This window comes from Daktulosphaira vitifoliae, unplaced genomic scaffold, assembly GCF_025091365.1.
Source record: "Daktulosphaira vitifoliae isolate Bord-2020 unplaced genomic scaffold, ASM2509136v1 Scaffold_4, whole genome shotgun sequence".
Classification (NCBI taxonomy): domain Eukaryota; kingdom Metazoa; phylum Arthropoda; class Insecta; order Hemiptera; family Phylloxeridae; genus Daktulosphaira; species Daktulosphaira vitifoliae.
The window spans coordinates 29,321,912-29,335,248 of NW_026099575.1; the positions used below are offsets into that span (position 1 = coordinate 29,321,912).

Below are 13,337 nucleotides of genomic sequence, written 5' to 3' on the forward strand. Positions count from 1 at the left end.
TGTAAAAGTTTTTACTTACATTTCTAATAAATAAAAATAATAAATTGAACACATGATTATTTTTAAGTAGAGAATATAATTGCTCAAAGAAACAAGTTGTTATAATAAGTAAATTAATTGAATTATAAATATTATTTATTTATTAGTTACAATAAAGGTCATTAGAGTAGAAAAAGTATATATATATAAATGAGGTAGTTTAAACATTTATTTCTCCCAATAATAAAAATTAAATATATATACTTTACATTCAATATTATTTAACTAAATATATAATAATCAACAAAATAATCACAATTAATTTAACTTAGGTATGTTGTATTACTTTAACAGCACAAGATTCTATTTTTTTAATAACTTTAATAACAGATGCTCGGATTGTATGTTCCTGATTGCTAATATTTTCTAATTCTAGATGTGTATTTCTCATGTGTCTATCTAAATTATCTTTACGAGTAAATTCTTTCATACACATTGGACAATTCAAAACATTTTTTTCTGAAAAATAATACATATTTAAATGTAAGCTAATAAGATAATAAAACTTAAAAATTTTTATTTTAACTGTTGTGAGTTCCTAAATGTCTTTGAAGATAGCGTTTTTCTTTAAAACGTTGATTACATAAATAACAAGCAAATTGTGTTGAACCAACATGGATTTTTTTATGAGATACTAGAGAATCTTTTAAACTAAATTTACGTTTACAAATATCACATGAATATGCTTTAATGTCTGAAAAAAAATTTAATTTATAATTACATTATTAAACAGACATAACAATAAAATGCATAATAATTCTAATGGTAACCTAGTAAATATTCAATAAACTTCAAACAACAAAATATTTTCAATTACCAGAATGCTTTCTAATAAGATGTTTTTTTAAGCATTGTTTATTCTTAAAATATTTTGAACATGTTATACACTGGAAAGGCTTTTCTATAACATGGGTTTTTAAATGAATCTCTAATGATCGCTTTCTTTTAAAACCTTTACTACAAATTGAACAAAAATGGGATCGAACTAAAATATAAAATTTGCATTTATTATAAGTTTTAATTCAAAACATTGTAATTCAATTTATTTTCTAAATAACCTGAGTGTACAATTCGATGTTCTATCATTTTTGATTTTGTAAAAAAACATTTTTCACAATCAGTGCACTTATATGGTTTTTTGCCTATGAATATCAAAAAAAATTAATTATCAATATGAAATATTTTTAAATAATAAATAAAAATTTTATATTACATATATAATATATATATAATTAGAGGCATTATATGGAGCAGTGAATTATTCAGTCACCATTTTAATGCTGATGTTCAGCTGCACTGTTTGTTGTTGGTTCCCAGACGGGTGACCATACAAAAACTTTAACAGTGACACACACCTTGCCTCCAAAGATTCTCTACTGATTCTCTTAGCTATAATAAGGTTGTATAAGGTCAACAGTCAGTAAAAACTCTATCAAAATGTTAAGGTAGAACTAATTCCAAATAGTTGAGATAAAGGTAATGGTGATGATTATATATTATATAATTAAATAACTTTACATTTATTCAATAGAATAATACAGAAAACAAAATGACAAACTACTTTTTTAAATTTAAATCATATAGGCGATTCTGATGTTTTAAAACATCAGAATCAGTCATTTTTTTGGGATATTTTTTCTGGTAAAAAAATGAAGGAAAATTTCTTCAGCTAGATAATATCTCAATTTGTATTATAACTTGAGATCATTTAATATATTGATTGTCAATATAAGTTCATTTAATGTTGAGTATGAATGAGAAAGACATAATAAAAAGAACACTTTCTGAATGTTAAATTGAATATTTTGAAATAAAAATTTTTTTAGTTTTTATTATAAAAAACAAATAATATAAAGTATGATATCAATATAGACTAGTATGCATAAATATCAAAAAAAAAAAAATTAGACGAAATATTAATTATATTAAGTTATAGGAATTATCAGTTAGATCTATTTTACCTATATACTATTTGTGACAAAGACAAAATTTTATTGATCATGTAGTTTTAGTGAAATTAATATAATACAGGAACTTTTCAGATTATTTGATGTTATAAATTATATTAAGTGATTTATAATTACCAGAATGTGTCAATAAATGATAATCTAAATGTGATTGTACTTTAAAAGTCTTATTGCACATTTGACAAATCAATATTTTTTTTATAGTATTACCATCACACGTTATATGATAAAAACAATTTTTTTTCGATTTGAATTCTGTTTTGCAAATTGTGCAACTATATTTTATATTTCCTTCATCTGTAAAAAATTTAAATTATCTTAACTATCGTTAGAATAGAAAATAATAAATTTAAATTACTTTCAATCAATATTATGTGACCAGGAATTTTAAATGATTTTTTTTTCGTTTCAGGTATTTTTTGAGTAGAACTCGAATTTTTATCCATTAACGAATTAATATAATCTGAATTTGAAGAATAACTTTGGTCTATATTAATATTTGGGATAACTTTTTCTTGATTTTTACTGCATGACATTTTTTAACTGGCATAGTAATTGACTGGTATGACTGAGGAACTAATAAAAGTAAATGAGTAACAGATATTTTATTTAAATTAAATTAAATCATTCAATATTAAAACAAACACAGAACTATAAATAAGAAGTTAAAATGAATGTAAATATTATCTTAGTTAGTAAGTTATCATGCTTATCTATAAATATCTATGGTGAGGTAATAATGTTATGAAATTGATAACATTTATATTATTTTTTCCTATGCATATTATACGTCTGTTTCCTCAAGTATAATTTTTTTTTCTTACTGAAATTAAGTTTTTTTTTTTTATTGTAGCATTATTTAATTATTTATTAAAATAACAATTATAAATTAATGGCTTCTAATGCAGGAAAACGGCAAGTAAGTTCATAAAATAAATCGGTTACACTCCAGTATATACTTTAAATACTATAATTTAAAATATTATATAATCTTTTAATGTGTTTAATACACATGTTATTCTAGATATGGTAATGTCTGTAAAATTACTTAATGTAGTATATTAAAATTATATTTCAATATAAGTAATCTGGAAAGATTTTGAATTAAAAAACACTCGTATCTAAATTTTCTCTAATCCTTGATTAGTCTTTGACATAGTAAAATATAATTAACATTTTTTTTTATTTTTAAATAAATTTTGATACATAATTATTTTTTAAAGTTTTTTTTTATGAAAAAATTGGTATGTTAATAAAAATGTTAAGACCTAATGAGTTATAAGCATTTTAATACTTATAGTGAGAATGTATTAAGTATCTTTCAAAAATTAGAGGCTCTTCTTTTGTAATTAGTTATTGGTAGGTTGTTTAGAGTTGTGTGGTACTTGTTTAGAGTTTATTCATGACTAATATATTTTTTTTTTTGAGTTTTTAGATTTATTACATCTTGCTATTTCTTTTTAACATTATTAAGTTGTGTACTTCAATTTTTTTTTCAGGTTCTTAATGCTTTTAAACTAGTTCATAAAGCAAGTTTAAAATGCTTCAAAAATGATAACTACATGCAAATTGGTAATTAATTAATTAATTAATTAATTAACTACTTTAATTAATTTTAATCAATTTTATAAAAATTAGCTGCAAAAAATCAAATTAACCAAGAATTTAAAAAAAATAAATGTATTTCTGATCCTAATACTGTACAAAATGTAAGTATATGTCAATTATTATTCAGTTTTAAAAATTTAATTTAATTGACTTTTTTATCTGAACTAATCATAGTAATCAAAGATAATGCATTATATTATAATACAGTAAAATAACTAAATATTGTTTTAAAATTTGTTTGTTAAGGAATTATTTTTATAAGAATTTAGATTAAAATAATGGTTATCACATATTTTTTATGCATAGGCTTCCTCAATCTTGGCACCATGTATTGGACTTCTTGTTTGTCCATTTTAGCTTCGATGCAAAATTATCAATTTTTAAAATCTGTAATTTTTGACATTTTTTCAATGTTTTTTTCTTAAAATTGCCATTACTTTTTTTAAAAATAAACAAATCAATATAATTTTTTTTTTATAGATACCTTAGATATTTCTCTATAATTTGATATATTTTTGTGAACATTTGACCATTTACCAGCCCACAATGGGATTCAAAATGGCAGCTTTTTCAACTTAACTTTTAAAAATGTTCTAAAAATACTGACACTTTATATATACCTTAAATTAAAGCTTATATAATATACATTAATTTAAAAAAAATAAATTTGACCTTTGGAGTTGTCTTCATAGTGAAAAGGGTCACCATATTCAAAAATATGGTATTTTTATATTAAAATTCTGGGTTTTATATTTTATTTTATTTTAAAATACTGATACGATCACATATATGTGATCATATCCCATAACATTATTGTACTGCTGACTAAGCTTATATCATTGACACAAAGACATATGTACTATTACAGGAGGGCAGACTGCACACATAAACACTTTTGGAATTCAAGGCCACTGTGCCATAATACTAATATCACAAACAGTAGTTGACTTTTTATCATCATCGTGACCATTACTCTTTTGTCTTATATTAACTTAAATTAGCTACCACCGAGATAGTGTGTGTCGTTGTCAGCTCCCTGTTGGATTATATCATCTCTAGCTGCCCAGCAGGTTTTATTGTTTATTTACTTAGCTTACTTAATAAACTATTACATTGTTGCATAACCAAGAGTATTATATATTATTGTAGTGCGACCCTTGGAAGTTCCTCTAAGGGAATATAAATTAAATAAGAAACCTCAGTATCTAAGGTAGATATAGCCAAGCCAGCTATCCCCCATTGATCCATTAGGATACTGTTGAGGGGCATTTAGGCTAAACCCCTAAATAACAACGTAACAATATCTTACAAGGGGAGTACACAAATATTTTATAAATATTATATAAATCAAATTGACATTGTATAGAAAGTTAAACTTATAAAAATTTTTTTGTTTCTTTTAAATTGATAAAAATAACTGTGAAATTTGAACTAGCTTAAATTGTCTTTTTTATCATGCGACGAATGTAACTCACAGTTGCCGAGTCTGTAACACTTGTGTTTTATGCGCTTGGAATACAAGGTTCAAACCCGCCTATGGCTATGACATTTTTTTCTTAATTATTTTTAAGTTAGAAAAAATTTTTCAACTTATTTGATTTTTATCTCATTAAAATTCAATAACTACATTGGATATTATAAACCTCATCACTGTAGTCTCCCCTCGTGAGAAGAAATTTCTTATTCATATTAAAATTATTTTACTATGTAGTTTTTATTTGGGACTATTATTTATTTTCTCAGCTCTCATTTGACCTACTTTTTTCAATGATACGTCAAATGATTTGTATCTAGTTGAAGATATAATTTAATTAAATAATATAATTGAAGGTATTAATTTTTAAATTAAAATTTTTTTTTTAACACAGAATTAAAATTAAATAATTTTAATTAAATTTCAGTTAATCAAGTTTGCCCAAGATATTGAAAACGAGTTATTAACCCAAGTTGTACAAGCTGAACAAATTAGTGAAAACAAATTTAGTATGTGATTCTTACAATATTTCTTTTTTATACTAATGTAATTTTCTATTTTATTTTTATTTACTCCTCTAGAATTAATTCCATATTATTAAAATTGTTAATTTTTATCATAAGCATAAGAAATAAATAATTTTCTCACATTATATCAATAATTTTAACACTTGATAAGATACTTATCTTTGAATTATATTTTAATTGTGATTACATTATTTTAACATGAAGCTAAATTACTTTAATATCAACAAAATTAACAATATTATTAAATTAATTTGACTTCCAGTATGTTTTATTCAATACATGTTGTTGGAATACAATATCTATAAAGTCTGCAAAAAATTAATTAAAATATTAAAATTGCTTTTGTTCTACTTCTAAAACATTATGTTTCTGGAATTTAAATTTATGTCGGTATTTTCCTGCACGTAAGAAAATAATGCATGTTACCTAACATTTTTCTTGTAGTATATACATACTAATGATTGATAATAATTAGTTAAAAAAAAATTTGGGTACTTCTTTTAAACAAATAATTAGTATTATCAACAATAAACTTTATTTATGTGATTTATTTTTGAATTTATGCATAATGTATTGTATTAAAAATCATTGTTAGAATTAGTTTACCAAGCAACGAGTGTTTTTATTGCACATGAATGGTATATTTCATTGAGTTTATATATGTAATCTGTCCCCAACCTGTATTTCTGTGCAATTCAATGAATTTTTACAGTTAATACCACTTTTTATTCATTTATTAAAAATATATTTTAGGGCTTAACATAGATCCAAAAAGACATACACATGAAAATATTCCTTATGCTGAATTAGATGATAAAACATATAAAAAATGGAAAGAAGCCAAAAAAAATGATGGTAAAAAAAATAGAAAATGTTGCTGTGAATAATAATGTAAAAAAAGAATGATCATTTAGTTATGTATATATTCTAGTTAGAAAATTATATTGATTGTTTAATTTCAAGATTTTTTTAAATAAAATATTAATGCTACAAAATTGTTATAATTATTTAATAATTTTTTTTATTATTGCTTTATCAGCCCATTAAGGACCATAGCGGTCTTCCCCAAAAGAGGAGGTTTCTTAACCATTTATACTCCAGGACGGGTGTTTAGGGATGGCGACTCCAGTTACCGAACTGATCTCTTGTTCGGCAAATGAAGCCACCTATGACAGAGTTTCAAACCTGAGGCAGTGCGCGTCAAGCACTGCCGCGTTATCGACTCGACCACACTGTCCCTCTAATTATTAATAATAGTAATTGATTATTGATTTTTTAGCTTCAATACGAAGCCGAGTAGATATTAATTTTACTATATGATTATTTATTTTTTTTTTTTGTGTCTGTTACCACTTATTCTCAGATCTTACTGGACCGATTTTGATGAACAAAACGTCAAAAGATCACAAATCGAATCTAGTTGATATATATTATATCTAGTTCCGGAAATAGTGACACTATTATATACATCTTAAATTAAAATTTATGTAATATACTTTACTATGAACAAAAAAAAATTTTAACTTGAGATTGTCATCTACCATATATCAAAATATACTATTTTTGTATTAAGATTCATGGTTTTAATTTTATTTTTATTTAAAATACCTTATAAGGGGAGTATACTGATTTTCATTAATATTATATAAATCTAAATAACATAGCATTAAAACCTAAACTTATTTAAATTTTTCTGATACTTTAAATCAAGAAAAAATAAATATAGTTTAAAAAAACTAAAAAAACACGCTTTTAAAGGACATCGAACTAAAAAGTTAAAAATAATTATGAACAAAAAATACTAGTATTATTGTGATAAAAGCATCGGGCGCTCAATATACGAAAAATATGGCACAAAGCACCCACGCTTTTATCACAATAATACTAGTATTTTTTGTTCATAATTATTTTTAACTTATTTTAAAAATTATTTTTAACTTTTTAGTTCGATGTGCTTTAAAAGCGTGTTTTTTTAGTTTTTTAAACTATATTTATTTTTTACTTTTTAGTTTCATGTTATGATAGTAGTTACTATCAATATCATGGTTGTTACGGGTAACGGGAAATCAGGGTTCGATTCCGGGGAGGGAGTCTGAGAAACGGCTACCACATCCAAGGAAAGCAGCAGGCGCGTAAATTACTTACTACCGGAACGTAGAGGTAGTGACGAAAAATGACGATACGGAAATCATCCCTCGTAATCGGAATGAATGAGTTCTATATCTCTAAATAAGAATAAAGTGTGTTAATATATATTTTTAATAGTAATTAGAATATACAGTGTTCAGTAAGTCAGGAAACCCGTTTCCTGACTTACTGAACACTCTGTATATATACATGTAAAGCGACTTAAGTACGTAAACGTATCATACATTAGGTATAACCGTATTTTGTGGGCGGGCGGGTCGGACTAACGTTATACCTGAGGTATAAACGGTGGTAGGAATATATAAATACATATACGTAAGGCGCATTAGACGCGGGCGGTATTGGTCAGTCAAAATAAAAATTTGATTATATATATATAATATTGATGACAAGCACGCGTGTACGGGTACGATAACTAAAAATAAATTTTTATAGGAATAGTGGACGCCGTGTGGTGAGCGAGGCGTAGGGAGGGGTGAATGCGTTATGACAGTCTAGTCTAGACGACGGAATATGCGATAACGCGTGGCGTTTGGAGAGTTACAAACATACATACATACAGGTGAAACTAATACAAGCGTGTTAAAATAAATTTCAACTAGCTTAAATTGCAACCAAAATGGCGGATACACATACCACCATTATTAGGGCCCTAGGTTTACCAAAGTGAAGATAAAATTATCTTATCTGTGGTTTTGTAAGGTATTGTCAAATTTATTTTCACTATCTACAAACGTTGTTTTTATCATAATTAGTATTATTCTGTGGTATTATTTTTTAAAGAATGATATGTAAACAAAGAAATGTATATCATATTAGTAAAAAGATCTTAACAAATTAATGTCAGTACTTAGGAAAATATTATAAATTAAAAAAATAAATTATAAACAAATTTTTAATCATATTATACGTACGTCTATGATCCAAGTAAGTTTGATTGAATAAAAGTTTGCTTTTTTTATAACAGATAACTTAGATAAACAGTGATTTATTGTTGATAAAATTGATTAAATTTTCGTTCTACTCACTAATTTAAATGTTATATACATGCTACTATGATTTTTTACATTATTGGTTACACTTAAGTATATCCTCAGAAATGAGACTTACACCCTTGTATTTTTCTTCTAATAAAGTTTATTAGCTTAATGCAAACACTAATATTTACCAGTTTTTAAAAAATTATTGATTTTTTTACTGTAAAATAAATACTCAATATTCTCAAAAGTATTACAATAAAATATTACACAATTTTAATAATATTATTCATAAAACAAAAAATGTAAAATTTAAAAAATGCTGATTTCTATAGTGAAATCTCAACTGTGGAATAATTTATTAGTTTTAAGTAATAATATTTTTTTCTAAAAAACCTGGAAGAAGATCAAAAATTCATTTTACATTGAATTCTTAAATAATTTGAACTATAGTTCATATTTTGTAAGAATAAAGATGAACATTTTATTGATAACTATTTGAGTTTTTATTATACTCATAACAAATGTAACATAAAATAATTTTAAATTTATTTCAAATGTTTTATTCCTACAAATGGTTAGTGGTGCGAGTTGAAAATTTACTTTGACACTTTCCATAACTTAAGTATTTATAATACCCTTTTAGATTTAGTACTTTTTCTGAGTCATCGTCATAATATTCTAATAATTTGTCTCTTTAAAAAATTAAAAAAAGAATAATTTAAAAGTTGTATTTAATTATTCACTACTTTTAAAGAAAGTTGTACCTTAAAAAAATTGTTTGTCTTTTTTTAAGTATTTGCACCAATGTTTTCCAAATTGTGTCTAAACTTTGAATTTAATCTAAAAAATATAATTACCTTATATTAAATATAATATAAATATATTTCATAATAACCATTTGTGTGTTAATTTTTAGGAACTATGAGGGAACGAGAGCGATATAAAGAAAGTAAACGTGATCGATCTAAAGAAAGAAACCGAGATCGATCAAAAGAAAGAAACCGGGATCGATCTAAAGAAAGAACCAGAGATCGTTCCACTAGTGTTACTAAAACTCGTAGAGGTCGATCTCGTAGTAATTCACCTCGTTCAAGGCGTGAAATTGGTGATCATTCCAGAAGTCTTTCTAGATCACGTAGGGGTCGTTCCAGAAGTATTTCTCCACGTTCTAGACGTGATATTAGAAAGAGAAGTCGTTCTCACCAAAGATCTAGATCACCCATGAGGCGTCACTCAAGAGATCGACGTCGATCAAGAAACCGTGATTTACGAAGATCAAGATCTAGATCTCTTAAAAAAGATAAAAAATCTAACAGTCGATCTGTTCAACAGTCAGCTCCTAAAGTTACAGAGGAGGATTTACGAGGAAAAACTATGGAAGAACAAGAAATGATGAAAATGATGGGATTTTGTACATTTGATTCAACTAATGGTAAGGCAGTTGAAGGTAATAATATTGGTGATGTTCATGTAATCCTAAAAAGAAAGTATCGTCAATATATGAATCGTAAAGGTGGATTTAATAGACCATTAGATTTTGTAGCTTAAAGTTAAATGTTCTTTTATAACTTTTATTGGTAACAGATAAATTCATTGAAATTGTAAATTTATTAAATTATTCTTATTTGATATTTTATGATTTTCTTTGTATAAATAACATAAAACAATATTAATTGCAAACATTTTAGTGTTATGTTAAAACTGTATTTGAAATGTATTATAAAATGACTATTTAAAGTTTTCCATATCATTTTGTGCAGTAACTATAGTAAAATAATTATGTAATGGTGTAAGAAATAAATTTTGATATTCTACTTAAGTGTAATGAAAATTAAAAATACATTTGCATGTAGCAAAGAATAATAAAAAAGTAATAATGTGTAACATTATACACATTAATAATAAAGCTAATTATTATAAATTAATAAATTTGTAGTTTTTTTTTTAATTCGAAGTTTATTAAATATTTTAAAGATAAAAATTATTAAAGTTTTAATAAACATATAAATTTTAGTTAAAATATGTCAACTAATATAATTTAATTTATATTTAATGTATGCTTATTTTTTACGTATTCTCACAAAAATAATTTATACTATACTATAATAATGTTTAATGTTTTGTATATACTCTTCTAATTTTTTTTTTGTGTTATTAAACAAGTAGGCATGTGCTTGATAAGTTGTAGAAAATACTTTAATATTATGTTTAGGTACCAAAATTCCCATTGATTTATAGTTGGCGGATAAAATTTCAAGCGTTAAAAGTAAATCAACTACACTCAAAGTATTTACATGTTTTTGAAACGAAACGAGTGTACGGGTATTTCTTGATCCTGCAACTCCCATTTTATCTTCAATGTAGTATTCTCTTTTATTAAAACTTATATTCTTGTAAATCTGAGCTAAAGTATTTTTGGACATAGAATTTTGTTTCTTACATTCATTATGTTCCATTACTTGCATCATCTCAGTAATGCTTTTTCTAATAGGTTTTAGTATAAACGGATCAGTTTCTTCATTTATTCCAAAATAAACATTCTTTTCTTGAGCTACCATCACATTGACAACATAAATCACTATATATTCATAGAGATCTCTAAAAAATATTGATAAAATCATATCAACTATTATTCGCTTGTACTGAACTAGACTAGTCGGACGGAAATCAAAAATGACATCTTGATAAATTTCCATTATAGATTTTGTTATTCCATTGTGCCACAATGCTTTAACATTTAATGTTTTAATCCACTCAATGTTCGTCCTACCTGGATGAGGAATTTCTGTTAGCTCTTTAATTAAATCATTTTCTCCCTGCCATGATGTATCGTAGTTCCAAGTATTGAGAAAATCTTTTGATTCTGTTATATGCTTAGAAATGGCCTTAGAAATACTTTCTAGTACGGTTGGTCTTTGGAAAACTGTCGATATTATGAGTTCTAATATACAAGACTTCCACTCGGCGTTTAATTTGCAGTGTTTTTTTGTATACTTATCAGTTAAATCCCATGTATAGAAATGAATCAACCGCACCCAGTTCATTTTTTTGTCATCGCCCATTACGGAATTGATTCTCAAATGGATATTTGAGGGTTGGGCAACAAGGTTGTATAAAAACAAAAAATACGTGTTTATTGCTTCCATTATATAGCCATGATCTCTTATTTCATTTTGCTGTGATCTTACTTTCATGTCATGTTGTATCATCAGCATGTTTTTGAATATTTCGTAAAACTCCATTAACTTAGGCTTGATTTCATTATTCCAACTTACCCAGTTTACCTGATCTAGTTGTCGCAAGCTTCGTCCATCTACGCTGTTATTCCACTTAAACATTGTGAGGCTATAGTGTTCAATAAGTACAAACATTTTCGTTATAATAACTCCACATTTGCAGTTAAGGTACTCTTGAATTATGTTCAACCATTTGGCCTGCAATTCTGCCTCATCATCCTTCATTTGCCTTGGGTTTAAACATTGGCTAACAATGGATGTCAATTCTTTTTTATTATAATTTTTAGCGTTTGCTAATATTGTTAGGTCAGCTTTGGCGAAAATAGGTTGTGTGTAGATACTACACAATTTTGTGGTATCAACTCTTGCAGTTTCAATTGGCAAAATACAAAAGCTAACATAAGTAAACACAAAACAAATTTGCACGGTTAACATCGATTGTTGTTGAATGAACATCATTGATATTCGACGTTTTTCATAGATATTATTTTTATTCGTTATTTATACTTTTGCTCTGAACGATAATTTTAATGAATAATCTCTTTATAATTCACAATAATAAATCATTACGTTGGCTAACATTGTTACATTATGTATTTGTTTAATATTAAAATAACTCGGTTTAAAATTTAACTTGGACGCCTATATTTTTTTATTTTATACGAAGAGATACACTATTCCAATAAAAGTATAACTTTTTAAACAAAAATACATGTACTTAATACTTATTGATTATCTATCGAAAATTTTAAAGGTCAATATTAACTTAATGGACTACATATTGTAAAATATATGTACATATTGTACATATATTGTAAAAATTAAATCCATTTATTTGAATTAGTAACCAATAGCAAAACAAAAAAAAATATTGAAGTAAGTACTCGGAATTAAATGAACAAGATTATTCAGTTATAAAAAATAAATAATATGTAAAGTGTAAATTTCATTGAAAAAAATATTTACCATGTTCCTTCAGGTATATTATGAAATCTTTGCCAAAAAAACAATACGTACATAAAATTATTACGTAGGTAGTCCCAGTTTTTAAAACATCTAGAACAATAATTTTTAAGAAAGAAAAACAATGATGTAAAACAACCTATTATTGTTTATCAATGATATATCTAGTTTAAATTAACGCACTTCATAAACATATTTATTGATTAAATATACTTAATAACACTTTAAATCGTTGAAAACCCTCAAAAAATATCTTTCAACCTATTTTTTAAATACCTATAATATATTATTTTACTAAAACATACATTTTTTTACGAAAATATTTTTATAAAATTTATTTAAATATATGACTTAATTAATTATTTATATTCATTGCCCAAACGCTGGATAATATA

General features: G+C 25.1%; 3 protein-coding genes and 1 long non-coding RNA gene across 4 annotated transcripts; 2 read left to right on the top strand and 2 right to left on the bottom strand.

Annotated features, from left to right (window-relative positions):
- Positions 1–56: 56 nt before the first annotated feature.
- LOC126904854 (gastrula zinc finger protein XlCGF42.1-like) lies at positions 57–2,706 on the bottom strand. The gene is made up of 6 exons (XM_050684170.1): positions 2,365–2,706; positions 2,124–2,303; positions 1,098–1,181; positions 857–1,024; positions 566–733; positions 57–498 (listed from the first exon to the last, which is right to left on the bottom strand). Exons 1-6 carry the CDS (start codon positions 2,540–2,542, stop codon positions 308–310), a joined length of 969 nt encoding a protein of 322 aa, XP_050540127.1. The 5' UTR covers positions 2,543–2,706; the 3' UTR covers positions 57–307.
- Positions 2,707–2,772: 66 nt separating this feature from the next.
- LOC126904859 (complex III assembly factor LYRM7) lies at positions 2,773–7,106 on the top strand. The gene is made up of 6 exons (XM_050684176.1): positions 2,773–2,925; positions 3,506–3,578; positions 3,645–3,715; positions 5,516–5,597; positions 6,369–6,871; positions 6,979–7,106. Exons 1-5 carry the CDS (start codon positions 2,899–2,901, stop codon positions 6,500–6,502), a joined length of 387 nt encoding a protein of 128 aa, XP_050540133.1. The 5' UTR covers positions 2,773–2,898; the 3' UTR covers positions 6,503–6,871; positions 6,979–7,106.
- A 1,425-nt stretch (positions 7,107–8,531) lies between these two features.
- LOC126904857 (U4/U6.U5 small nuclear ribonucleoprotein 27 kDa protein-like) lies at positions 8,532–10,420 on the top strand. Its single transcript, XM_050684174.1, has 2 exons — positions 8,532–8,690; positions 9,660–10,420. The coding sequence occupies exon 2, from the start codon at positions 9,665–9,667 to the stop codon at positions 10,289–10,291; it is 627 nt and encodes a 208-aa protein (XP_050540131.1). The 5' UTR covers positions 8,532–8,690; positions 9,660–9,664; the 3' UTR covers positions 10,292–10,420.
- On the bottom strand, positions 9,055–13,119 carry LOC126904862 (uncharacterized). The gene is made up of 3 exons (XR_007703835.1): positions 12,946–13,119; positions 9,508–9,583; positions 9,055–9,435 (listed from the first exon to the last, which is right to left on the bottom strand). It is a non-coding gene; the product is annotated as an uncharacterized LOC126904862 (long non-coding RNA).
- Positions 13,120–13,337: the final 218 nt, after the last annotated feature.

Bases quoted from the DNA above. Each gene is read 5' to 3' on its own strand.
- LOC126904854 (XM_050684170.1), bottom strand. From the start codon at position 2,542: ATGTCATGCAGTAAAAATCAAGAAAAAGTTATCCCAAATATTAATATA. The intron at 2,304-2,364 runs GTAATTTAAATT...AATTTTTTACAG, and splicing joins TCACATAATATTGATTGAAA to ATGAAGGAAATATAAAATAT. The intron at 734-856 runs GTAATTGAAAAT...ATTTTTTTTCAG, and splicing joins TCTTATTAGAAAGCATTCTG to ACATTAAAGCATATTCATGT.
- LOC126904859 (XM_050684176.1), top strand. From the start codon at position 2,899: ATGGCTTCTAATGCAGGAAAACGGCAA. The intron at 3,579-3,644 runs GTAATTAATTAA...TATAAAAATTAG, and splicing joins TGATAACTACATGCAAATTG to CTGCAAAAAATCAAATTAAC. The intron at 3,716-5,515 runs GTAAGTATATGT...ATTAAATTTCAG, and splicing joins ATCCTAATACTGTACAAAAT to TTAATCAAGTTTGCCCAAGA.
- LOC126904857 (XM_050684174.1), top strand. From the start codon at position 9,665: ATGAGGGAACGAGAGCGATATAAAGAAAGTAAACGTGATCGATCTAAA.